Below are 27,012 nucleotides of genomic sequence, written 5' to 3'. Positions count from 1 at the left end.
TCAGGTTTGAGTCCAACCATAAATTAAACGCATTATATCCACGTCGACACGGCACAGGCCCCCAATTCAAGCCCCTTTTGGCTGTGGCTACGGTATCCAGGATGTGAAACCTTGTTAAACTTGCAGACTATTCGTTGTTTGCAGTCACGTATAAGATTATAGCTGGAGCGTGAGGCCCCGGATGTTAATTTGCGATGCATATGTCAGTGAATGCGAAGAAATAAGGCAGAAAATGAACGATGACAATCCTAATCCATCACCCTGCCTGTTCCTTGATGAATCACCTTGAAAGAGCAAGCGCCGACCTACCAGTGGGTTTTGCCCCTGTAAAGAGTTTTGTTAGACGAAAGAGTGATAGGACGCCAGGGAACATATTGGACAATGGATCTCCCAAATATAAATTATGTTGAGGATCCTCAAATCGGGCACCACCTTCTTCTTTAGCTCGAATTGCAGTTCATTCAGGCGATTATTAAATGATTCAACATGTCAGGAGAAGAAAGTCTGCTCGACAGCCTTTCCGTAGCAACAAGCCCAGCCAATGCGACTCAATACCTGGGTGACCAGATATCGGAATACATACCCTATTGGGACCCTATCATGATCTATTTAACAAACATTCTACCTCAGTGGCCACTATTTACACCGGAAGAAGTCTTAGCAATGCAACAAAGACGGTTCTCTAGCATGCCTACCCCCGACGATCGACTGTGGCATCTAGTAATGGAGGATCTAGCGAAAGCAAGCCCCTTTAATTATAAGGATATTATGCAAATCCAATTCTCTGAAACTCACCAGCCAAATTTACGAAGTTTTGCACTCTTGGGACTCTACTGGATTTTTTTTGGGTACCACAGCCTTGCTACTGAATGCATTGCCAAAGCATTTATCTGGTAATATTGACAAAGCGCCGAATTGACAGTTTCAAAGGACTTATTCTCTCATAGGATTCGATCGAATAAGGTCATTACTTTCTCAGATTGCAATTTAGCCTGGTTTTGCTGCTTTATTCTCTGGTAATGTTGTCTCCTATACTTTGGTAGTATGACATTGTAGCTAATATCAACAGGGAGTATCCTATCCACACGGGAATGATTGCCATTCCACCAGTGTTCGAGCATATTCGATTACCTTCGAAAGAAGATATAATTAAGAGTTTTGGCGTTAATGCTGGAGCGTTTTTTGAACTCCGGGTGGCCAACAACGCATCACGACTCGCTGCGTGCCAACCTGGGCTCAAACTACCGCCTCTAGAGTCTGTCAATGTTACACCTCTGCTTAATACATGGAAAGATCGCTATATGAAGGAGCAAAAGCTTCGTCAAAACCTGAACTTCACTTCTATCACAGAGTATCTTGCGAATATTCAAGGGCCAAACTACACAAGCTATAGACGGTGGACATTTTCGGCGTAAATTTTAACCTTTCGTTTGGATTATATATGCCATAGTAAACGCTAACTTCCCGTTAGAGAAAGATTCTTATTGTATCGTTTGGTCGGCATGTGTGCCAATAAGAGCCAATGCGATAATTGCTTATCACTGGCCACAAATACGCTTGTTTCACTACAGTTGGGTTCTGAATTCGTCACGCCTGCGGATTTCCGTTCAATCGAGTATCTACAGCATTCTATCGCTTCGAAGCTAAGAGTGTATTTGCAACCCTCGGCAGTCTAAGTCGTACTTTGGCGATACTTTTCATGTATAACTTTTGTATTTTTAATGCTTTTAGGGACAATTATCATTTTTATGTGTTTGAAATGAATACTTTGCTTAGATGATACTGCGTCTGGCCGATGGGTAGCGAGGAGGTCACCTTTGGTCGTCGAGAGTTCTCGCTCTCCTAGTAAATATCGCGTCCACCCCAGTTCTCCCCCGGATGTCGTAATCATGAAGCATGCGCAAGCGAACCCCGTTGTGGGGTTTTGCTGGTTATAGTGGCGTAGGCCGACCGATCTATAAAGTTGGGGCGACCGCCTCCAGCGGTGCTTTTACATCGTGCCTTCCTGTCAAATTCACGTCTATCATACAATCTCGAACATTTAGCTCCATAGCCAACGAAGCGTGCCCATCGTCTGCTACACTCATTGCTGCCTTTGACCAACCGAGATCACGATGTTTCCGGATTTGTGGCTCTCGGTAAGTGCATTTCCTCTCCGGCAGCTTTTAGCATCTAGGCTAAGACTTAAACAAGATACAGATTGGGAGCCAACGACTTAATCATGACATCGACAAAATAAAAACATTCGTTGATAATGTTCTCCCCGTACAACTAGCGCTAACTCCAGATTACATAAAACAAGTTATATTTGCATATGTTGAGCGGCGTAACTCTGGTATTAGATGCGACGCAGAAGACGACAGTGATCTAGCCGTTACTTTGATGGCCGCCATCGGCACTGGGACAACGCGAGTTCAAAACGACGAAGGTTACGCATCACTAGTGACACAATGGCACTATCTAGGCTGTCTCCAAAACTGTTCAACACAAATCCTAGCTCTAACTCTGTTATTCTTTTATTATCGACTGCAAAATGAACGGGTCCAAATGTACTCTCAGTTGATACAGCGCAGAATTTTGGATTTGTAAGTAGATGTCTGTCACTTGTAGCCACACACTAAGTCTTCGCAGACAGGAACATGGTCCAATAGACCGGGATTCCGCTTTGGCTGCTTGGACTTTGGTTCATATTCAAGCGTACGTCCGCTTTAGCTGGCGGATTTCGCCGCTAACAGTCTCAGAGAGCAGCTAAGCTGGGATACAGAACCGCTTATCAAGACGTGTCAAAGTTTGCCCATTCCAGATGCCGAATATATTCAATCTCACTACGGTCGTAAAGTCTGGGACTTATTTAGTGTGAGGACCTCACACTCACAATCCATCGCCGATAATCTTTTACAGTCAACTCCCATCCCAGACTGCTTCCTCGCTTTTTACCACACATCAGAAGATATCAGCTCTCTTGTTAGCCTTACGTGGCACCTAAGGCACGCAATACCCAGCCTACTTGAGAAACACTATCACAATCAAGAACGGGATGAATGGGATGTTATGGGAAACATAAATACTGCAACACTGAGGGAATATCTCCGGAGGGCTCATATGTTATCAAAGTCGGAAAGACGAATTCGCTTTAACATGTAAGCAATTGATTTAGTCTCCTTAGCCAGAAGTTCTTTACTAAATGCAAGCCAGCGAGAAGCACGTCCTATATGCATTACGAGCAAGTTGCCAATTTGGATATATCACAGGCGATGACTACAGGGGACTAATCGAGAGTGCTCTCAAGTTCAGCCTAGCTGAGGAACTAATTGCCCGTTGCGATTTTCTGGAGGTCTGCTACTTAAAAGATCTACCGTAATCAGTGCATTGTTGTTGGTAAAAGAATCCGTACGGTTACCAAGGACCTGTGGTGGGTACCAATGCGATGCCTTGCAGACTTCGGCCAAGCTGGTGTGTAGTTGACTGCATCTGCAACAAGTCACACCGGCACCTCAGCTCTTCTGGTATCATTGCGGTGGTGGCAACTTGGATCAAAGAAGACGCCACCATATTAGTCTATCGTGGACCGCCGGTCATGCACGATGCTATCATTACAGAGTTACTGGTTAGTTATTCCTAGGGCATTCTGTAATTAAGACCTTTCCTTCGTGTTTGCACATCTCATACGTGTGATTGTCTATCTCAACCCATCACGAATCGTCTTTTTGGTAGACATGCGCCAACCGCAGCCATTTGACTATTTCAGTGGTAGGAAAGAGGAGTCATGGTCCCGTGGTGTCAACACATTTGTCAAGATATAAAGCTGAACCAAGAGCCCGTGTTGTCGCCATTTTGAACTCTCTCTGTCATCTCTTTATCACCCCAAGGTGGTGCCACTACCCAACCCATTATTCTTACCCCTGTTGTTACTCAACTACCCTTCCGGCTGTTAAATGAAAACTCGGCTTTCCGGTCGTGATACATTACGACTCATGGAACTGCAAAGCATTCAAGACAAACGGGACCCTATATTAGCTTTTTACGCACACTTGAAGGACATCCCGGACTGGACGGAACAACTCAATAAACTTCGTGGGAAGCTGAATCAGACAACTATGTGGTATAGTTCGAGCGACCAAGCCATGCTTCGCGAGTTTTGTAGATTTATACTGAGTCTTACAAAGTATGCAAAAGCATGGGGGATGCGAGTACATTACTAGGCTCTGGGATACCCTCGAACATATGCCCGGGCCTGCAACGAATTATTGTTCTTTTAAGTGATATTCATAACGTGGCAAGCGATGCAGCAACTAATCTGTTGAAAGTGGGCGAATCTGGATCTCAGCTTGGAAGTGTGCTGTCAAAACTGGACGAAATATATCAATATAAGGAAGGGCCCCGGTAATATTTTCATCTTTATACCAATCTACATGCAAAAAGTCAAGATCTCCCACTTTGCCCACCGAATGCAGCTGCCAACTCTCGCTTTCCAAGATCATGCTCTGCCCGATTTAAGGCACCATCTTCGTATAGTGTATCCCAAATCTCAGAAACAAATTCTCGTTGGGTCCAGCACTTCGGTCTCTCCGTTAGCTCCCGATGAATTGTAGATCCCATCTCCAATTCATCCAAACGTGCTATCTCTCCCAAATATATTTGGCTCTGGCTGTTTGCTGTGGCCGGAGCCATCTTAGAGGCGGTCGATTTGATCTGAAACTCCCCCGTTCTGGTTTTTACCATCTCCCACCACGTCCAATCACGGTCGCTTATGTCAGAAATAGCAATCGCCCAATTCGCCTCAGAATTTTCAGCAACAGTCGGAAGTAGTAGAGCCCATACTTTTGACAGAATAGGGCCAGTTTCGGACTCTGTGTCAGACATTATGGGTAGATCAGCTTGTTGGGGAAAGTGGAGGGTCATTTATTAGCTATGTTTAGGAAGTTTGATCTGAGTAGAGGACGGCGGTATGTCGCTTGGTGTAGAAAAATTCGATTAGGAGTCGCCGGCGGCGACGTTTTATACGCAGGGTACTAACAAGGCGATTTCTAAGAATTAAACTCACACGTGGTCGTTCCACGAAAACAACCAAGTTGAATAGTGCAGAATATTACATATGTACTTCAAGTCTTACGGTAAGCTCAAATTTACTGCTGCTGTAATGCAATATAGCCACTGTCGCTTAAGCCCACGACGGTCTGTGGCGTCAGAGTCCCATCTATAAGTAATGGTCATTACCGCTGGATTAAATGTCGCTGTTACATTGCAAGCACTCATTATTTGAGAATGGAGACCTCATGGAAACGTATCCCTTGCGACCTGTTATGGGTAGATCATGGTGCATCGCTGAACAGTCTCCCTTTGCGCCCTCGCGACTTCCAAATCGAAAATCTTGAGGAATTCAAGAAAAGTTCTGTGTACATTTGGAGCCTACCGAATAGTAAGTAACTATATGCTGTCTTTTCTGGTATGGGACTAACATTCTTAGATACACTACTTCCGGACAATATGGTAGTGCGGGAAATAAATCATGAACTCTATCAACTGGAATATAAAAGTGAAATAGCCCAGTCATCGGACCCTCAACAAACACTGAGAGAATTCATTTACTCAATTGGATCGCGCTGGAAAAAGAATACATGGATTGCTGGCAGGTCTCTTGCAGGTGGGAATGCGGGAAGTTCAGGAGAGACAGACCGTTACACGGATAAGGTCCAGGGTGAGGCCCGCCCGCGATGCTGGCTGTACTAAGATGTCGGCTACACACCGGGATCGTGAGGTCAACCATGAGAGCCTAAGGCACTAACGGAAGGAGGGTTATAATTTGGAGCCTGAGGGTCAACCAGGATGTACAGAATTAAGTATCTTTGATGCCATAAGAGATTATCGCTAAAATGGAATTATTATTCTAAGCCCTAAATCTTAGCCCTTGTCATATAGGCGCAGGTAATGTTTGGGATCATCTTCCTGTGCTCTCTCATGAGAACCGAGTTTCATCCAACTTACGGCCAAAAAATAAAATGAAAATCCAGTCTGTGTTTCTATCCATATAGTATTCTTCCACTTATGAATGGAATGGGCGCATTAGTAGGTAGTGGTACACAAGTGGCCAAGAACTAGCTGAGTTGTCTACAATAATGCTCAAGGCAAGGACTGTACTTAAATACATTAGTGTCCATCGGTTCTCTGTCCGAGTTTGACTCCATTATATCCTGTCTCTATAGCAGCAAAACGTAACCTTTATCACAACGACTACTAAGCCTCCCAAAGTAGGGGAGTGCAATCAACACACAGAGTGGACGAGAGCATGGGGATGCCATGAAAAGGATACAGACGAGGTAAGCTACTGCCAGGCATATTGATTCCATTTCTAACTCTCTAGACCATACCTCTAGAAGTCTACCAACTCGGTACCACCTACGGTGACAGGCCAGTATACATAAGCAAGAATTCGGCGTTCAGCTTAAGGGGGCCACCAATATACAAAGCACAAATTTTTTCGACGATATCTTGCGTCTGAGACATTTCAGTGTCAATTGTGATGACCAGGAATATGCTCTGTGCTGGGTTGCGGCGCCCCACAGTTACCATCTGTTGTGAAAAATAAAGAGTAGGTATGCCACGGACGGCACGCGTAAGAATACAGATCACCGCCATAGCCAAGAACCGAGTTTTCGCACGGCCATCTCATTCGTTTACTCTCACGCTTTACGTCACTTTTTCCTCTACGTTCGTCAAGTCGTCAACAAGAAAACTTCGCAGACATGGCAACAGGTGTTCGACGGACCGCCCCAAAAGTTGCAATCTACGGCTATATAAAGTCTGATGAGGGATGCTCTGCGGCTGTGTACGATACAGCTAACGACGATTGGCATGGTGTAGGAATCAAAGCAAACTGTTCGACGGCGGGAGAAGAGACACCGGATTTGAAGTGGTTATCCAGCGTGATTGAAAAACATCTCGGAATCAATTACACCGACATCCAGGAAGACGAAGACGAGGCGTGGAAAACGGATGAGATGGACCCTCAGGGCGCTTCGTTTACTATTCAAATATGGCCGCGTAAAGAAATGCTTGACTATGGTTGCAGATCCACTGACAAATTCGAGACCACACTCTTGGACATTACAAACCTGCGCCGACTTGATGCCATAGCTTACAGATGTTTTTGGAAAGATCAAGACTGCGTACTGAAGTACATTGAAACCGATGCCGACTCGACTGTAATTGAGTCTGAAATTGAAAGACGAAGTGCTCTTATAGAAATGAGCCAAATACCGGCGAGTCAAGCTAAGTCGGAGATGTCCAGGCGCTTCTGTGTTGTCCCAATTCTTGCCGTTGTTGTGGCTGATTGGCACCCCGCGAAACCCGGGAAGGTTGTCGGCATCCTCATGCCATATGCCGGCGAGGATTTGGCAAAGAAGAGAAAGAAGAGTGGAAGTAACCTGGACCTCACACTTCAACAGCTTCAAGGCTTGGTCCGAGGGGTGCGAGAGCTTGGGGCGTGTGAGGTGGTCCACGGTGACATAAAGCCATGGAACACGCTTCTTCAGCCGTCCGCAGCGGCTGCTGGGCCGGCCCGCCTAATGCTCATCGATATTGGCATGGAGCTTCTAGGATATCCCGGGGACGCAAGGGCGTTAGGAAACGTGTTATTGTTTTGTCTCGAAAACGCGCCGGCATTGAGAAACGACGAACAAGCTGGATTAAGGGTGATGTACGCGGCGAAAGAGCTTTTGAACGCAAAACTTGATAAGGCCATTGAGTACTTATCGGCGACAAAGCTGATCCACGTAGAATCCAAAGGCGTAACGGAAGCGGAAATTGAGTCTCTCCGGGAGGAGTTATGGCCAAGGCCGAATGTTCATTAAGGAGGTGGAACAATTACGACATGGCGCCTAAGTAGCACAAGAAGCGAGATAAGACACGAAATCGCCTATAATACGCAAATATTTGCCCAATTAAAACTTCACCTGGCAGCGCATTCCAGTCTATGAAACAACGGAGAGAAAATATTACCAGTGAGGGCCGTCATTTATTAAAAGGAGACTCCGAGAAAAAGAGTATTTTCGAGGACTTAATAGGCCCTATGTCCCTCGATTGAGCAAGGAGTGACTCCAGAGGATGCAAAATGGAGCATAAAACGCATTACACCATGACTGAATATTTCTCTCAATAAGTACTGGTACGTTGTTAAGTCCAGAGTGCAATGTCTGCATTCTCCGCGCTGTAAAACCAATCTTGGCCCCCAGCGGTTAAATACCACACTTGTGTCATCTCGTCCCATTTGAACTTATGGCGTCGAAGATCCGCGTCAAGGTATCGCAACTGATCCTTTTCCCATCGCCAGTACACCGCAGCCGGTTCGTTCCACGTCCATGGCATCCCCAGAACGGCTGGACAAACGATTTTGAGCTCCAATGACTGGCGTACGTCCGGCCTCCTCGCGATCAGGTGTCGGACCGCCGCCTCCTTGTTCGTCAAGTCGACGCTGCTCGGCTCTACGGTATCCAGAAGAGCGCAAGCGTCGTCTAGGTCTGATCGCTCCTTCCTTGTTCCCTGCCGGTCAAAAGCCGTCATTATCTTCTCGCGGAGAAGCCAGCGAGCACTGAAGACAGGAACCTGGACGCCTGATATGGAGACCATAGTTACATCGTTGTCTGGACTGTCAAGGTTGTATTGAGGTCTTTGGGGCCAGGCATTGACGTCGAATATCTCAATCTCAATGTGTTTAACAGATCCATCAGATCTATGAAACGCAAGTGCTGGGACGGAGACACCATAATGTTTTTTCGCAACAAAAGCAGTGGGATAGTTTTGTAAAAGCCAGGTTGAGATGCTCTGGGCCGTCACACCCGCTGTGGGTTGAACAACTAGGTCGATGTCCTCGGTGCTGCGAAGAGGAAGGCCATTTTGCATTCGAACAAGCATAGACGCGGCACCACCACAAATGCTGAATTTCGCTCGTGACGGAGACATGTATTCCGCGAGATCTGCAACAGCCTGAGCGAGCTCCTCGGGGGAAAGAGGCAGAGAGGCGTTAGGCCGAGGCATGATCTAATTGTTTCCAATTGAGTCAAGATTGGACGTTGGTTTCCAAGATGGTCGCTTGGTTTAAACACGGTCAATGGAACGCTTCATGCTAGATGTTATTCAAACAGGCATTTACGGAAGTAACTGGCCACTATTTATATACGGGTGCTTTCATAAAACTGTCTTGATCAGGCGGATGCCATTCATTTGCGACCAGGGCATGCCGCTGTAGTGCATTTGGAAGCAACCTACGATGCCCATCGATGGATATCTCGATGATGCATCCTGAGGCGAATCACAACAATCGTCCACACGTTCGCCTAAGGCTTGGCTCTGCAGTGTCATATTTTTGATTGCGCTTACCACCAGCTGTATCCATCGATGGAGCTTCGGGAAGAGTATTGTGGAGGAAGGATGCCAACATGGCCAAGTGCTGCGGTACAGTATCCTGGTGTAGCAGGGCGGTCTCTTTCGACATCACCAGCCATCTTTGAAACAGAATCCGCCACGGCATCCCAACTAACTGGAAGATGGTAACCTGGCTGGTTTTGGGTTTGGTGGGGAACCTTCTGAGCATAGCAACCACGGTGACAGTTTGGACAGAGGGTATATATACCCCGCGATCCGCTGTCCCCAACAATTCCTGGTCAGCCATCTTCAAATTATTTGGGCCTCATGGAATGCATCGCTTCCGCTCTAGGCTCCATCCCGGCTCTGGTCTGGGGTGAAAGAGCTATTGCCGCTCTCGGAGTCCAACTTGTTTGCGACGTAAGCGCTGCATTGTCAACGCTGTATACCAATGCTAATTTAGTACAGAACTACATGCTTGTCGTCGAAGACGAGCAGTTCGATAATGCCGTGCAGCAATTGCGATTGGCAAGGTTTCGGAACTGGACCTGGTCGTATGGATCACTTGACCCGACATTCTACCAAGGAAGGTTGAGAGAAACAATCTACCGTCGCATCATCAACGATTATAGCAATCTGGATCGGAATTCAGCATGTTTCCTCTTCCCTCCACAAGAGAAGAGCACAGCTAAAATCGTGCTATTACCATCATCTTACAGCCACATTCGTCTCAAGTCGACGTCAGGTAATTCACTCATTCACGAAGGTAATATATTCTACCCGGATGGCGCCCTTCTTCTTCAAAGTTTCGTTCGAACATTAGTGCGGGAGCCGGTGGCAGGTATGTGGACATCGAGTCTAACAATGTGGAGTATTTCATATGTATATGGGGGGCTTATGCTTGATGACGATGTCTTGGACTCGTGTGACGATGAGGAGGCGCAGCGCTGGTTCAATGAGAATATCCAGAGGTATTGTGATGGTATCGACAGGGTCACAATCACCAAGCGACTAGGCAGAGCAGGTTGTGATGAAAGTTTGGCTAGAAACCGGCCACCTTGACTATGTAAGGCGGGCTGCCGGCAAGGAATTCCACGACACGATGCATATATAGAGTCAAAATTTGATCCAAAAAACGCTACAATAAATCGCAGCTGCCGGGCGACCATTCAATTTTTGTGTATGTGACATGACGATGCTTGACAAAGTGGTGCTCAGCTTGATGGACCATGAGTACGAAACTCTGGCCCAGAGCCATTAATTGAAGTTGTTGGAGGATAAGACATGGCTATATTGTCCGGCCCGAAAGTCCTCAAACCAAATGAACAGGATTTCACTATGTGCTCACTCTCGTAAGACCTGGATTATTCGCTTCTAGGCGCTGTTTTGGAAAGTCTCGGAATATCATTTTGAAAGTATGCTTTCTTGCCAGACGATGGTAGAGCTCGCTATTTGGTTCAAGCAACACCATCAAACGGTGAGATTATCTTGCCCTTGGCCCTGAATCGGGGCAAATCCGTTTTGACAAGCTTATTTCCCCAGACTCAGACTCTCATATTGTCTATCGGCGTTGGACCAGGTACCTTGTATCTACAAAAGCTGATCCGTTCGTCCACATACCTATAAATACGAGGGACCCTCTGTCGCGCCCCGGCCAAAACATCTCTCCCATTCATCCTAAGGATTCACGACTTGGCCCACAATAGTCTTTTTTCGTGAACAGAAATACTCAAACCATTGACTCGGCATTCGAGCAGTGAAGCAGTTGTTACCATGGTGTTTACCGGCAGGTCCTTGACGGGTTGTGAGACTTGCAGAAAACGCCGAATCAAGGTACGTTATAAAAACAGGCGGACAAACTAGCGGTGTTGACTAACTCCAACCTTGTTTAGTGTGATGAAACATTGCCATCCTGCAAACGGTGCGTCAAGAGTGGCAGATCCTGCCCCGGATCCAAAAACCGCCAGGATGTCGCATTCCGCTTCATACCTTTCGACGCGAATGGGAAAGGGAATAAGACGACAACTGCCATACCCCCAACCGTCACAGAAAGTCTTATAGAGACACCTATGGTCTCATTAGCGGATGAAGGAGCTGCCTCATAGCCATCAACAACTTCCGATGATGTGCCACTCCAGGTCACTTGTTTTCCTCAAATATCTCTACAGCAACGAGCAGATGCCTACTTCATCCATAATTATATGCCCACCCCATATGACGAGAGCAGAATCGGCTTTACGGGTTTTGAGACGAGGAGTATGCCATCATATTGGTTCACGGCAGACGGCATACCCTGTGGTTCATCGGTGTCGCCCAGCACCTCCTGTGGCCCTGCGACAATGATTGCGTCCGTGCACGGCAGCCTGAGCAGCTCCAGCGACATCGACGACGATAAACGGAACACCCCTGGCGACTCCGGAGAGATGCCGTCGACGCAAAGTACCGAAAACTTGGGTATTGATTCGCAAAGTTCGACTTCGTTCTCTGTGCCACAGGCACCTGCGCAGGAAGAACCGGGGAACCCTCCAGAAGTAACACCATTGGTAACCAGTCGTCTTGATGCTCTCCTTTCTGAGTACGACAAGCTCGCCAATGGGCTGGCGGAATCATGCAAGCGCCATGGCTCACCAGATAAAGGTGAGATTTTGTCTACCCGTAGTAGTCCACCTTGCTTACAGCCGGTTTGCAGATAACGAAAGTCCTTACTCTAGTCACCTCGAACCTATTCGTCAGCTGCCCACTCGACTGTGATGGCCCGTGGACCACGACGCCGAATCATTTAGGAGACGCACGTCAAGCATCAAACGGATCGATTGAGGTTGAAGTATTTTGGGCACCCATCTTCCTGGCGTGCCACCAATTACGGGGAAAGCAGCAGCCAGTCCAAGAGGCAAAAGACCCGGTGGTGAAAAAATTTGGCTCTACCTGCGTGGGAAAGGGAGGGGTACAAGTTTAGCAGCGTCGATACGAGCGGCGAAGTTGAGTAGACAGCAGATTGTCAAGCCTGTCGGGTTGGACGCGTTCTTTTCCAGAGAGAGATGAACCAGTAAGGATTGACTACAACGACGAATTTGAAGAAGCCCTGAAGCACAAAATATGTAGGAGAGTGTGAGGAGTGTTGTGAACAAGAAGGTATTGCTAGGCACAGGAGGGAGGTATTTGGGCGTGGGTGCTTAACGGCACCCTAAAGTGCCCTGTGCATTTATTACCAAGAGGTCGTGGTGTGTGTCTGGCGACGTCCTAAGTGGCCGCCGATGCAGGCGCTGATCCGACTGTAACCCAACTCTCTCATCTTAATGGGCGTTGGTGATGGCTTCATTGCTGCCTTGGGTTAGATATTCGGTCTCTTTTTTTCCACCCCTGAGTTTCAAGCTCGAGGCCTAAATGCCAACTGTGAGCACTCTGGCTGTAATTTTGCAGAGTCCGCCTATACTCGTCGGTGCTTGGAGGCCACGTCACAGCCATCTAATGCCGGCGAAATGTTTGTCCTAGTTCCACTACCATGATCAGTTCATCTACAGCTGGTTATGGATGATCTTACAGTGTTCCCATGAGTTGCTGCGTCAAGCAGGCTGAGCCCTGCATTCTCATGACAACAGTTCCTTTTGGCGAAGAGACCACGGCCAACTGGCGGTATATTGACAATGGCTACTCGGTGTCCGTATGTAAACCAAGACGACCAGACTTGCGCATCTCCTCATCCCATATATCTTGATCGTAGTAATTTACTGTAAGTACCTCCGCCTCTTTCAATGCCCGAGCTCCCCGAAGGTCCTCGAGAGTCCCCCAAGTTGGTTTCCAATAGATCTTGAACTCAATGCGTCCGTCCAATCCTTCTCGCACTGATCCCAATCGTGAGTATTCAAAAAACTGGCCTCTGCCGGACGAGGCGTGCTTCTTCTGAACACGGTTTTGGCCAGAGCCAGTACCCCCTGGCGTCTTCTTCGCCCGCTTCTGATCTTGGCGCCAGCTGAGTCAGTCTCTCGCTTAATAGTCCCTGATCTTGGGCTATCTGACTCCAAGTCGGAGCCTTCGAGATCATGCTCAGAAGCGCAGCTGTCAGTCTCGCTTTGGCTCTCTGAGCCATCACGCGTTGCTTTCACAGTTGATAAAGCAACAGCAGATGCCCCAGAGCTATTCTTCGAGACAGCGAGTCGTGGCGACGACGATTCACAGGTCAGCGATACGTCTTGTCCCTAATCAGAAGTATACGATCCGGTCGTGAAGGCATCGTGCGTCGGTATCGCCTAGTTGACATAATTTGGGGCCGTCGCCAAGGACTAGAAAGTGGAGGTGGGATGAGGGTAGGAACGCTTGGAGTCCACAATGCCTTGTAACAAAGGGTAGAAGGTAGGTCGTTCAAAGATGGTCAAGAGTCATAACTCGTTGAGGATAATGAAGGTTCGAAAACTTTCTGAGCTTCGGAGAGAAATTAAGAGCTCGGTGGAGGAAATCTCTGCAGGCTGTGTCAATGCCAGTGGCCACAGCTCCACGTAGAGTCAACCAATTTGCAGGCTACACTGCAGGCGAAAAGTCCAAATTCAGATCGCCAGGCGTACCACGAGATACCATGGAGATTCGATCAGTAGCATAGCAAGTCAATGAACCCCACTGCGACCTCAAGTATCTCATCTTATGTTGCGTCTTGGTATCGACTAGCCAACCGTCAACCCTGTTGTGCGATCCAAAAATATACTCTATCTGCATGGCGCCGAGGCTGCGAGGCACTACTCAGTAATACCTCCAATACAAGTATAAAACCATCCATGTACTCACTCAAATTCTTCCAAGTAAGTCCACTGTCATAGCTCTATCGGTTAGAGCCACCCTGAACTTTGCTACAAGATCACAGAAGCTCGAGTGCTCACACTATCCCAATGGAATTTGACACAGCATTGAGCAACTTAGCAAGCGTTGTGTTTAAACAGTTGAAAATATACTTCTGCAAGTTTCTTGAGTGACATGTCAGAAATGACATGTAGGTCAAGCATCTTTTGCAGATGCAGTATTGTCATGTAGCTTATGGAATATTCTCTCCGTCCAGTCGAAGGTGTTGTCGTATCTAAGGTTGTGTGCTGCGAATAGTTTCCTGAACAGCTTCAGAAGGTATGAATAATTAGGTTCGTCGGTCGGCCCGAGTGATCGAGTGTATGCTAGGTAGCTAACGAATTCACCTGGCAGCCCTTTGCATAGAGCTTCTATACTTACGCTTGCTTTTTTTTGCTTGATCAGTTCGGCCAGCTCCTTCTCAGTCGATGCCTTCAAGCCCTGCCACGGCAGAGAGCCACGCGCGAGGTATACAAGAACATATCCCAAAGATTCTAGATCATCGGCCCGAGACTGTTCTGCCTTTTGTTAGCTATTTATGTGCCATTATTACAGGGGAAAGCCCTTACCAAGTCCGCTATGATTCCTGAGCGTGGCATATCGAGCGGTGCCTCCAAAAGGACGGTCGTCCCGAACTCCATGCCCTTCACTAGCATCAAAGTCTCTGGCAAGGCCGAAATCAATTGTGTAAAGCACGTTGCCATTCTTTCCGTTTCCCATGAGAAAATTTTCCGGCTTAATGTCGCAATGTAGATAGCCATGAGTGTGAATGTATTTGATTCGACGGACAGCTTGGTCGGCTATGAGAAGGACGGTTTTGAGCGAAAATTTCCGATTGCAGTACTCAAACAGATCCTCCAGAGACAACCCCAGAAGTTCGTGCACCAAAACATAGAATTCACCCTCCTCTCCATACCAGAGAAATCGTGGGATTCCAACACCTCTAGAGAGCGTGGCATATGCATCGGCTTCATATTTAAGTGCCTCGGGGCCATCTCGTACATGCGTGAGTTTTATCGCAACTTCATGCTTCGTCTCAATATCAGTCCCTGATTTAGCCACGTTAGCTTCCACTCGGAAAGGCTGGAAAGAATACGAACCAGCGTAGACGAGACCGAAGCCTCCTTCTCCAATCTTGTAATCAACGCGATATCTCTTGTTGACAAGAATGTCCTGCAGGCAAATGAGATGAATGCCATATAAATGGAGCGGGTGCCGTCATACCTTCATTACGAAGTGATGTTGACACCATGGCGAGGAATGCCAATGTGGCCAAGACAGAGGAGGATTTAATGTCGGGAAAACGAGAAGGCTGGCTCTCAGGGTTGCGACGCTAAATAAGGCTTAGCGCAACATCTGTATGTTCGCAGTGGGGCGTCACAAAAACTCCCTACAAGGATTGCATTTGCCACGTCAAACACCTTTAAGCTCGTGAAAACGACATTGTAAAAATGGAGCTCAGATTCACGCTTTTCTGTTCCTTGGTGATGCATGGCATCTTGCATATGACCAGCGAGTTCCCGACAGGCGGCTAATGGTTGGTTAGCTGTCTTCCGCTTGCGAAACCCTTCCTCCCTGCGCCGATACACACATCCTCCGTCACCCAATCGTGTTGTGTACGAATGACGCTCCCCCCGCATATTACGGCGGCCGCTGACCACGACCTTGGCCGTGGCCATGCCTCGCCTCAACTCCTCAGTTCCATCGCCGGTGTCCATGGCAGTGGGTGACCAAAATCGAAAACGACATATTACGGATGAAATCTCGAAGAACAATCATCGGGCCAAAAAGCGCAAAATCGCTCCGAACTTCTCCCCAGCATTTTATGACGAACTGTCCGAGGTACCACTAGCACTTGACACCTTGCGAGAGCTAGATCGACGAAACAGAGCACGAACGACTACGATACAAAAAGACGGTGTATTGAGCTTCGTAACTACAGATATCTCTCGATTTTCGAGGCTCGGTGGCCCAGGTCGCCTGCAGCATCTTCGACAAGTAAGATGTGATTACTTCCTTTTGTCTCTTAACAGATACTAACAATAACAAGCTAATTGGCCAAACCCGAGACACAATGGAAAACTCAAGGTCTTCTAGTTCCGGCAGTCGACAGACACAATCGACGCGAGCGACGAGTGTTTCTTCGAGGGGTGGCTCGTCAAGGTATGGGAAGGAGTTCGACCGACATCTTCTAGACTATGGAATATATATGAACAACCGCAAGTCTAAGCCGGCGAATGTGAGGGATATCCAAAGGAACTTGGAACATAGTCGGGCGTCTCTGTCCCCGTCTCAACTTTCCGAAGAAACATTTGAAGCCTTTCAGAGGAAGAATGAAGACGCTGTATTCGAATCCGATGTCGTCGCCAACGTCATTCCTGTTATCTGCGGAAACTGCGATATTCCAAGCAAGCAGAATGCTCTTTTCACTGAACTTGAACCTCTCACAAACAGCAACGCAGTGAGGCCAAAGCCAGATCTTTTTGATGGCGCTAATTTTGAAGATCTGCATGACGAGGCCAGGACAGACCCTGAAATTAAGAAGACGAATATTCCCACGAAACATGCCACTATCCCAGTTTCACCAAATTTTTTCCTGGAGGTCAAGGGCCCGGACGGCAATGCCTCAGTAGCACAAAGACAAGCCTGCTATGATGGAGCATACGGTGCCCGTGCCATGCATGCTTTGCAGAGTTATAGAACAGCCGAGCGAGCATACGACCAGAACGCTTATACGTTAAGTTCCACATACCACGATGGCCAGCTAAAGCTCTTCGCACATCACGTTACAGGTCCAACTACCATAGGAGGTCGACCGCAATATCATATGACGCCGCTCAAGTCATTCAGCATGACCAATACCCGCGAGACATTCATTGAAGGAGCAACAGCATTCAGGAATGCAAGAAGTTTGGCGAAAACTTACCGAGATGCCTTCATTCAAGCCACGAACATCAGGACACGCCCAGGGACGCCAAACCCACAGGGTAACGAGGAGAACTGGAAAGATGCGGATGATGCTCTTCAGGGACACATCGCTGATGCCTGCAAGAGTACTTCTACAGACGGCAAAGAATCAAATGAAGCATTGCAGTCACCACAGACAGATGATGGGTCTCCAAACCCTAGCCAAGCATCGACTGTATTGGGGAAGGAAGACCCGTCGTTGAGTTTTGCGACGAGCTTCACGTCCAGCTTTACAAGCGATAAGCCGTCATCTGGACCCAAGCGTGCCAGACAACTTAGTTCACCGAACAACTCTTGGGGGCTCCGGTCGTCTAAAAGTCGTACTCGTGTTCCCGTGAACCAGTTGCTCATGGGAAGATCTGCTTCCGGGCTGCAATCTCCCGATGGTTCGGGAGACCAAGAATTGGAGACAGAGTCCCAAACTATTATACCTTCAAAGCCAAAAGAAAGGTGAATTGTTCGGCAACTAAGAAAGAGAAAATTGACCAGGCGTATAGGAAAAGGAGATGGTTGCTCTGGTCACTCATGGGTGACAAGGGGCGTCCCACGAACAATTTCAGTTTGTGGATGGGGATACATATATACGGGCTGCAGTATAAAGCGTAATTGATTTCATCTCAGACATATTATGAATCCATAATCTAAGCGCGTCTTGCCTACCATCGAAATCTCATGGTGCCGTGACGATGTAGCAAAGGCTATCGTGCTGCAACAGCAGTCGGTGCCACTGAAGAGATAGAGGCGCTGCAGGTACTCGAAAGAATTACTTTCCAGGAAACACGAACGAATTCGCAAATGCAGCGGCTGTGTCGGGTAGCCTGAAGTTTTGCTATGCTAGATGACTTTTTATATGCCGAATACAATTAACAAAGACGAGAGCATTTTATTTCGTCACGGAGGCGGTGATCACCTACCGTGCAACAGATCTATATGACGATGACGGCCCTGAGAGAAGATAATTGGTAGGGCCAAGTATCTAAGTTGTATTGAGACCATCACAACATGGAACGAGTCCGGTTGTGTGCGCAAATATGGTGAGACCGACCACGGGAAATGGTCAGCACTTGCAGAACTTCCCAGGAAGTCCCCCTTCTCAAGAGGAGAGAGTTCACGGCAGCTAGGTCCTTGTGACATAGCGAAATCAGCTCAGCACGATGGTGGGCAATCATTCAACTGAAGATGCCTAATGTTGGCTCCTCTGGGCGCCAAAACCGGAGAGCTGAGGGTTGGAACCACCTTCATTGAGGAGTCCCTCTATTTGCCTGCTGAAGTCCATTCTCGCCATGGTGTTACATAAGAACTTGAAGAAGTGAAGGGTGAGGTCTATAGCACCGAGGAACAAGATCTCCTAGGTGAATTAACTGCTTTTAGCAATAGAGAGTTAGTGCCTCAGGTACGTGTGGAATTGTTCTATTGCCATAACAATTGGGAAGGTCTGCAAACCAGGCAGGGGGTCTGTTGCTGCAGAACGCGTCGAGCTTGAGTTGTCGCATATGGCTCTCTGCGGATAATGGCGAACTGTTGCATCTCGAGCTTGCGCAATTCGTGACAAGACGTATTGCAACTTAGAAGTCACTCGACTCGTGGTGGTACAACGCCAGAAGGGTGGCAATAAGGGATTGTGGCGGGCGTGATAAGGGTGAGCTCTTGTCCAGTCGTCTCGGTAAGGGGCTTTTGCTGGAGGAATCTGAAAGAGGAGCGGGAGGGAGTCTTGGGGCGGAAATATATTCCGACTGGTGCCAGAATAGATGCAGCTCGCGGTTTCATTTCATGAGTGGCGACAACGAATCCATGACCCAGCCACTTCCCAGTGCAGATGTTGTGAACGTTGCTGGCCACTGCCAGTAGTCCATGATTGCCGCTTGGACCAGTTTTGTCTTAGCGCTACTTTGGAGTGGCTGTCCTCAGGGTCAAATGCCTGATCGGATTCGGCATCTCTGTTTGCTGTCTGCTCCTGTGGAAGCTAGCACATATGCCTACCGTTTTCTCTTGTTGCCTTCTCTGCCGGTAATTTTAATTGAATATGCCAGAGAGTAGCAGTTCACATCACAAGTGGCCGGCGATGCGGGCTCGTTAAGTTGAGCCGAACAAAGAGGTAACATGGAATGCCTCTGCCGGCGGTAGAGAAATTCCGTACCCGGGGCTTCCCACAAACACACTGACTGCCTCCTTGTTGCTTCATCCCTTGCCTCCTGCCCGGTCTCACTACTTCCAAGGCCGACCAATGTCTACCCGCACTTTACTTGCTCTTCCACCTGAGATAATCGGTCTCTCTTGTGAATCAATATGCCCTCACTGCACGCCGGGAACACAACCCTTCATGAGCTTCCTGGAACCTTGGGATATCCAATACAGATTCGAGCGTCAGAAGGATCTCGTCAACTTCAGCCTTACATGTAGCTGCATCCGAAGTTTTGCGGTATCCCATCGTTTCCACTGCGTAACCAAAACGAAGGCACTTTCCAAATGGACAAAAAACGAGATTGGCCTGCTCGCAAAAGTGAGGGAATTTGTGATTGATGAAGACTTAGCCGACTGGTTCCCACAAGCCTGGGATCCATCGTTTTGCACGTCGTACGCCACCCAGCATTTGAGCATGGACTTGACTGAATATAGAAACGAGCCTCTCGAGGTGTTTGCCGCCGAATTCGTCCTAGCTTCGTTGACCAATCTCCGGAACCTTACGTTTCACGTCGACAATAGCGAAGAAGAAGAATCGAATATCATATTATATAAATACGTGCAAGAGCTTGGAACTGCCCCTGCTCTCTCTCATCTTGAAACTCTCAATATTCATCCTAGGGACATAGATTTCAGCTCGGATGTTCACTGTACGAATCTCGGCATACGTATGCTAATTAAGGGTCACCAAACCTTCGAAACTTACGACTAACAAATTTACTCGTCACGGCAGAAGTTCCCCAGTGGCTGGTGTCGCACTACTTCGATGGAGAGACGCCAAGGAGATGTAGAGATTTTATTCGAGATATGGCGGTGTCCTTGCAAAATGTCCGAATCCTAGAGCTCATCAACTGCGGAATACAAGATGATGATGCATCCCTAGATTCATCCGAAGAGTTCAACTGGCTGCGGGATACTATAAACAACTGCAGAAGTTTGGAGCGCTTCGCTTTCGGAGACTTCGCTATCGAGAGCTATATCACCCACCCAATAATGCCTGTGAGAATCCTAGACGCCCTTTCCCGCAAGGCGAGGACCTTCAGAGAGCTGGATTTGGATATGTAGAGAAGATCTTCGGACACTCGAAGACTCGACACACGTGTCTGTCGCGGAGACCAACTTATACGATTCGAACGATTAGAGACACTCAGAATACACGGTGATGCTTACTGTTTATGTAGGATGGAACATGAGAATGGCGAGGTTGAACACTCGTGCTTGACGAGGCTCTTACCACCATCGGTCAGGATGTTGGGCCTATGGATGAAACATGTCCGGATCTTGGGAGGACATTTTTCAGCTGGGAAATTGGGTCCGCGAGGGCCATTTTCCGAATTTAAAATAGCTTGAGGTGATTTTTAAAGACCTTGAGCGAAAGGACAGCCTGGATGAAGAAAGTCGCAAGGCGATCGAAGTTGTTGACGCATTTAGGAACACAGACATACACATATCAGTCAAAGCAGCCAACTCGGTTGGCCATACTTGGCTGTCTAAGTTTCGTACTTTGGCAGAGAGCTAGTAATTGCTGTAGGTAACGCGAAAGGGCATCTATATGCACGCTCTTCTCGGTGTTACTTACTTCCCATATAAGAGTGAGTCCCCCACTCTAGGGCTTCACACACTGCTAATGCATTTGAATAGATCTTAGGCTATACGTCTGTTCAGATGAAAGAGTGTTGGTATGTCTTGGATATAGGTTAAAGAGACTTGCCTGGCAATTCAACTCAGAATCACACATTCATGCTGTCTCTCTTTCAACGAGCAGACACCTAATTTTAGCCTCGTAACATGTAGGGACCCGGGACGATGTGAAGAGGCAGAGAAGCTACGGGTGTAAGCGATGGAAATGTATGGGCCACTCTGATAAATGGGCGGTGTGATCTTGGCTCTTACACAAGGAGTAAGGCAGACGAGACGATGCGTTAGCTATAATGGACAATATACTCGCGGGCAGGGGCTAGACTTTCGGCACAATGTATCGTGAGCTGTTTTAGTCTGGTGCACTCTCAAAAGTGGAGTGTCAGATAAAATGGCTGTGTAGTTAATTTAGTCTTGGTCCACTTCCCGGTGATCATTCTCGCTATTGGGCAAGAACGGTGCAATAACTCTCTTCCTAAGCTCTAGAGCCGTAATTATATTTGACACAAAAACACAGCAAAGGCAAAGAATGATAAGTGAGGCAATGGTAAGAGAGCCTAAAATTGATAAGGCGGTGAATCCATATGAACGCCGGCTGGAACCTGCTTCTGGGCCAGTGCCTCTGTCGCACGTCCAGTCTTGGATCACTGTCAAAACAATAGACCGCTGTGAATAAACTGCGCTGTGGCTGTTCCAATAAGCCGTGTAACCACGAAACAGGTACTTCTTTGGGTATTGGAAACATAGATAACCATCCACACATTCATGGCACGACCCTGAACCTCAAGAGAAAAGTGTACTACCCTTGAAATTGCATTCGGCGGCTTGATGACCCCATTCGCGGCATTTATAGCATCGGAATCGTTCACAGTCTTCTTTGCGATGACCCCATTCATCGCATTTATAGCACCGGTATTGTTCACAGTGCTTTTCCCAATGACCCCATTCATCGCATTTATTGCACCGGTATCGTTCACAATGCTCTTGCCAATGGCCTAATCCACCGCACTCATAACATTTGTCGCCCGGCCGCTTGCATTTCTTGACACCACGTGGACGGGGGACCGATAGCTGGCTGTCGAACGGATACGACTGCTCATCATCTTCTGAATTTAGGAAGTGGCCTGTTGCTGTTAGAGTAAACAACCCCGGATGTGCATATCTATGGAGACTCCTTTTACCTCTATAGATGATAATCACATTTTTGTTACCAACATGAACGCTCGAACTGTCATGAGCGTGTATCTGGCCAACAACGTTAGACCCATTCCTCATGTTTAATGAAGCAGGAACTCAGCAATCGACTTGGTGGGTTAGGTAATCTGGAAAGATCTAAGGTTGTAGTGGCGAGTGCAAGCAGGATGATTGTGTCATTAACGCGTCTAGTTCTAGGACGCGTTCACCCCACACCATCACGTGGTTGAATAACTCTTGGCGTTTTGGCTATGATTAGTAGCTAGCTTAACAACTTGGGATCCGCAAAGTATTCCCGAAAACTTGGAATGCTAGCAATGCTCTGAGGTGAACTGTTATTCATATCGTCTAGGGGCAAATAAGTGGCATAGATCTCTGACAGTAATCCCTCGGTATCGCTGCGTTCGAAAAACCTTGCTTGGTCGCAATTTCGGGTTACAAATTCTCTCGTAGTCTGGTCGACCAATCAGACCCTTGAGTTGTTCATAAAACAACGAGACCACACAACTGACGAAATTTCTTATCCAATCCATCCGGCTTCAGCCCAGCTTTGGCTGCAGTTCACGAACTGGTTGATTCTCCTACCCCAAGATCATCGCCATTTCCTGAATAGTTAAGGGACGCCGCGCGCCGACTATAATCTGGAATGTGAATCTTACATAACACCCTGTCAGCACTCGATTCATGATTTCGCATATGTGGTACTGGCCGAGCCGGGAATCAATCGTATCGATTCTTCCTCGGGCTTGGATAACTGACCGTCCGTGGAGAAAATGGCTGCGGCTGCCGTTAAACATTGACGGCGCGCAGGTTGCACAGGTCTGTTACATGGGGAAAAACACGTACTTGAAGGAGCACTGACAATCATAGCTTCAACACCAGCGCCTTTCCCAAGCAGCAGCTTGATAAGAAGCTCTTCTCGTTCACGATGGCCCGCCATAGCGGAGTCTTACCATTATGGTCTTTCGCTTCAACCCCACGCTATTCTCAAGAGTGGTTTGAAGATAGCCTTGTGTCCACGCTCGAGAATAAATGATAGCGACATCCTACCATACTTATCTTTACTTTCAATATTCGCGCTGTTCTCAATTAGCGGCCTGGTGTTCTATATAGAAGGACCGGATATCTATTGCTTTTGTTGTTAGTTACTTTTAATGGATTCGGCCGCTGCTTCTTCTAGATGCATCGAGCTCTCAGCTTTCGTGGCCGTATCTGACATTATCATCGTTGGCATCATGCCTGAGGCAAATTAAAACATGGTTCCTACCCTCGCCCCCTGGAATTTATCGCTGGGAAACCCCGTGATTTGTATTCCTTGGATCTTGTCGACTTTTGTTACGATGTTTCTACTAACAACTTTCCTGCTGCTGCTGAAGGGAAGTATCATTCAAATGCTGAGTAAATATTGTGACTGTCAATGCACTGCAGCCACCTGAGCGTCATAAAAATGGTCAATATCATGCCATTAATACAATGGGTCAGATTCCGCGTCCACTAGAAAATCTTCAAGGTGCTGTGCTGTGCGATAGGACCTACCTGCTGGGCTGGCCAAACAGTTCGGCAGACGCTAAACCTGGACTCTGCTGCAGACTTGGCCATGGTAAACCATTCACATTATAAGGAATAGCTACTGTAATACATGTGGAGTTTGTCAAGGCTAACACCGCATGGATGTCTCTGTTATTGATAACCAGCACTATATTTGCTCTTTTGGTGGGAATGGCGCCTGAACGCCCGCCAACCCTGTCCCAGCAGAATTACCTAGGCGGGTCCTGCATATTTGGACCCCTCTTAGAACTGGATACGATGCTTGCTGTCCCAGCACAAGGCAGACCACACGTAAGTCTACCTTTTTGACGTTTCTTCTCTTCAGTCGCACCACATTCTAACAGCATCGTCTAATCAATACAGCACCAAACCAAGACGAGAGCATGACAGAAATCTTTGGAGCCACTGCCGGTGCTTTGGGTGTGGCGGGCTTGTTCAACAATTGCGTCACCTGTTTCGAATACATCCAGCTTAGCCGCCACTTCGGCGAAGACTTTGAACGATTCCAGCTCAAACTCGACCTAGCCAGAAACCGCCTTGGGCGATGGGGCGAGGTGGTCGACGTCAACAATAATCCGCTTTCCAGAGCGATGTTGACGAAACATCCCGACAAGCCCGTCGTGTTCTAGGACACATTATTAACCAACTCAGTCTTGCCTATGACAAGTCGAAGCGATACGAAGCAGGCAAGAGTCAAGAGTCTCTGGGGACCTTGGGGGAGGATGATATGCGGCCATTAGCCCGACGGCTTCACGACCAGATACTGGCTCGCGCCCGTCGAAGACAGGGCGATACAAACCTGATCAAGAAGACGGCATGGGCGCTCTATGATAGAAAGAGACTCGGGCAACTGCTCGTGGAAATCAAAGAGCTGGTTGAAGAACTGGAGGGGCTCCTTCCAGCCGCGGAGGGAACCCGTAGCCGCCTCGTGGAGTTGGAAGTCGAGGAAGTACGCGACGAGCCGGGCTTATTAACCTTGCGAGACGCCGCTTCTAGCACTGACGAGCTCCTATCAAAAGCTGCGGCGGAGAAGGTCAAAGAGTTCACAGGACGGAACCAAGCCAAGGACATCAAGAGCCAACAGACCGCGAGAGTGCGGGTCGGCAACGCATGGAGTGATGGGGCCCTTGGTAGTTCTATGGGCATTGTAGACAGGACAGAGAATATTGCGGGGACTATCGAAGCCACTGGGAAATCTATAGTCAATATTGGTAATCAGTTTGGTGGGCCAAGTAACTGAGGAAACTTGTGGCGATATTGCAAGGCATACTCATTTACTCTACAATGCTAGGTCCCGCTCTGAAGAATATTTTATTTCCCGCTTGCTGTGGCCATGGTCTGGTCCTCTTAGGCCATGGCTCCTCCGATGATTCGAAGGATTAGGAGGTAGGTCATAGAGGAATCTGAGCTGCCTCCTTCAGGTGAATCGATGCATTGGCCCTGGGATTGCCACCATTTTTCAAGGAAGACTTTATAAATGTGCCGCCATCCTGCAATCACCAATTGCTGGATGGGTCGTCCCTCCATCGAGGGAGCAACTCATATAGAAACGAAGCAGAGCATCTTGCCAGGGAGTCCAGCCGTTGAGTGCTAAGTTCAGATCCGCTCCTCTGTCCAAAAGTTACTTGACTATTCCAAGGTTGCCGGACCGTATCAGCACAGAGAGAGCAAGGAATGAGCCAGGATGATCCGGCCCTTCACTACCGTCTCCTGGTGGTCCAACCCGCCGCGCCACGCTTTATCAAATATAATCTTTAACGAGGCCTGTCCGTTGAGCCAAATAGAAGACCAAAACAGCAAACCCAAATGCAGCCTATTTCCGCAGTGTTCCAACAACAAGATATCTTGGAAAACGACCATCAACAATACCCCAGGAGGCATTCGCCTTCCGGCTTGGGCAGTAATATTGGTAGTAAAAAGGGAGAATGGCAATTCGGGACGACGGAACGTGACCCCGAACTCTTCCAAATTCGGCGACAAAAAGGTGTCCTGGACCAAAAATAGACTGAACAACCATGGCACAACCCATTTCTGCCTTATATTATGGAGACCAGCCTACTCGTGTTGTCGGATCTCAAGGTCGCCGTGGAATCTTGCCGAATACTCCGAGTAGGCCCTAGGGCCCCAGCTGCTGAGCGGGTGCAAAAGGCTCAGTCCTACTAAGGATGCCGATGACATGTTCCTTGTCCTCACTGTACCCAATCCAACCTCCATGCCAAGCACCTGAAGCGCCACGTCCCTCGCCGTGAGCAGACAACCAGTCCCATGTACCTTGTCTTTTGGCGCAATTTGCACATACTAACCACTGTTCTAAAGAGACGCTACCGATCGCTCCCACATGTGTGCGCTTTGTCAAGATACCCTTTTAGGAGTCATGTTTTGAAGTGCGACTTCCACAAGTGCTCCATTCGCCGTGGAGACCCCACGGGAGTGAGCCACTTTGGGTCGCTTGTCCCACCATCATGCGCAAATTGAGAATAATGCCGGGGTTCAGAAGGCTGGGATCTCGGCAATGGTGGCATAAATCACCTTGGTAGTTTGAACAACATGCCCTACAACGGCATCGTTCATCCCTTTGGCATGGCTCCCGCCACTGACGGCATGAACAACGAGGCTGGTGGCACAAATCGTCTGTTTCGTTCCACCAGCGCCAACCAGGCCCTTAATATGGGAGATCCTTAGCCCCACGGGCTAAGGTATTTTGCGTACTTGCAACATGTCCTGGTGTTGAAATGGAGTGCCTACGTGAGGTGGATCTAGCGGGGACCAACAGTCTAGCCTCGATTGCAGCTACCTCTCGACAATATCTTCCATCCTCCGCATCGTGGACAGAGATGCTCGAAGATGTCCTGCTTGAATGTGATCGGCGGAGAGCATGCGCAATCAACAGCTGATGACAGGGTGGGCAGCTTAACTTAATGATTGCCCATTTACTATGAGGCTATACCTTCAGACATGATATGGCACTAATCATTACTAGACCCTGTGGACCTTATCGCTCTCTTAATTTGTCCTTACGTGGACTGTGTCTGGAAGTGGACTGTGTCTGGAAGTGGACTGTGTCTGGAAGTGGACTGTGTCTGGAAGTGGACTGTGTCTGGAAGTGGACTGTGTCTGGAAGTGGACTGGACTACACTAGGCTGACTAGTGCTGGGGGCGGCGGGACGGACCGTGCCATTTGAACAACATATTGAGGTAACAGTCAAATGGCTCAGTCAAGATGCTTCTTGAAGCGGGGAAGGCAGAAGGAGACGACCAGGGTAACTCTCTGTCTCCCACGGACATTTTCCTAAGGGT

At 48.1% G+C, this 27,012-nt stretch overlaps 7 protein-coding genes across 7 annotated transcripts; 5 read left to right on the top strand and 2 right to left on the bottom strand.

The window, feature by feature from the left end:
* Nucleotides 1–6,743: 6,743 nt before the first annotated feature.
* On the top strand, nucleotides 6,744–7,850 carry VFPPC_10601 (alpha-L-fucosidase; the record flags this gene model as incomplete). The annotated part of the gene is made up of 1 exon (XM_018288939.1): nucleotides 6,744–7,850. The coding sequence occupies one exon, from the start codon at nucleotides 6,744–6,746 to the stop codon at nucleotides 7,848–7,850; it is 1,107 nt and encodes a 368-aa protein (XP_018138080.1).
* A 322-nt stretch (nucleotides 7,851–8,172) lies between these two features.
* VFPPC_10600 (antigen) lies at nucleotides 8,173–9,033 on the bottom strand (the record flags this gene model as incomplete). Its single annotated transcript, XM_018288938.1, has 1 exon — nucleotides 8,173–9,033. One exon carries the CDS (start codon nucleotides 9,031–9,033, stop codon nucleotides 8,173–8,175), a length of 861 nt encoding a protein of 286 aa, XP_018138079.1.
* Nucleotides 9,034–11,699: 2,666 nt separating this feature from the next.
* On the top strand, nucleotides 11,700–12,111 carry VFPPC_14793 (hypothetical protein; the record flags this gene model as incomplete). The annotated part of the gene is made up of 2 exons (XM_018292561.1): nucleotides 11,700–11,997; nucleotides 12,050–12,111. The coding sequence occupies 2 exons, from the start codon at nucleotides 11,700–11,702 to the stop codon at nucleotides 12,109–12,111; spliced, it is 360 nt and encodes a 119-aa protein (XP_018138078.1).
* An 897-nt stretch (nucleotides 12,112–13,008) lies between these two features.
* Nucleotides 13,009–15,417, bottom strand: VFPPC_10597 (casein kinase 1, delta; the record flags this gene model as incomplete). Its single annotated transcript, XM_018288937.1, has 5 exons — nucleotides 13,009–13,314; nucleotides 14,569–14,705; nucleotides 14,757–15,236; nucleotides 15,288–15,360; nucleotides 15,412–15,417. 5 exons carry the CDS (start codon nucleotides 15,415–15,417, stop codon nucleotides 13,009–13,011), a joined length of 1,002 nt encoding a protein of 333 aa, XP_018138077.1.
* Nucleotides 15,418–15,864: 447 nt separating this feature from the next.
* Nucleotides 15,865–17,608, top strand: VFPPC_10596 (hypothetical protein; the record flags this gene model as incomplete). The annotated part of the gene is made up of 2 exons (XM_018288936.1): nucleotides 15,865–16,185; nucleotides 16,238–17,608. The coding sequence occupies 2 exons, from the start codon at nucleotides 15,865–15,867 to the stop codon at nucleotides 17,606–17,608; spliced, it is 1,692 nt and encodes a 563-aa protein (XP_018138076.1).
* A 1,770-nt stretch (nucleotides 17,609–19,378) lies between these two features.
* VFPPC_16776 (hypothetical protein) lies at nucleotides 19,379–20,047 on the top strand (the record flags this gene model as incomplete). Its single annotated transcript, XM_018294529.1, has 1 exon — nucleotides 19,379–20,047. One exon carries the CDS (start codon nucleotides 19,379–19,381, stop codon nucleotides 20,045–20,047), a length of 669 nt encoding a protein of 222 aa, XP_018138075.1.
* A 4,051-nt stretch (nucleotides 20,048–24,098) lies between these two features.
* On the top strand, nucleotides 24,099–24,955 carry VFPPC_14792 (prion-inhibition and propagation domain-containing protein; the record flags this gene model as incomplete). Its single annotated transcript, XM_022428932.1, has 2 exons — nucleotides 24,099–24,307; nucleotides 24,367–24,955. 2 exons carry the CDS (start codon nucleotides 24,099–24,101, stop codon nucleotides 24,953–24,955), a joined length of 798 nt encoding a protein of 265 aa, XP_022284064.1.
* Between the last annotated feature and the right edge of the window lie 2,057 nt (nucleotides 24,956–27,012).

Source organism: Pochonia chlamydosporia (assembly GCF_001653235.2).
Source record: "Pochonia chlamydosporia 170 chromosome Unknown PCv3seq00009, whole genome shotgun sequence".
NCBI lineage: Eukaryota > Fungi > Ascomycota > Sordariomycetes > Hypocreales > Clavicipitaceae > Pochonia > Pochonia chlamydosporia.
The sequence above is the reverse complement of the archived record's forward strand: the minus strand, read 5'-3'. Positions and strand labels throughout refer to the sequence as shown.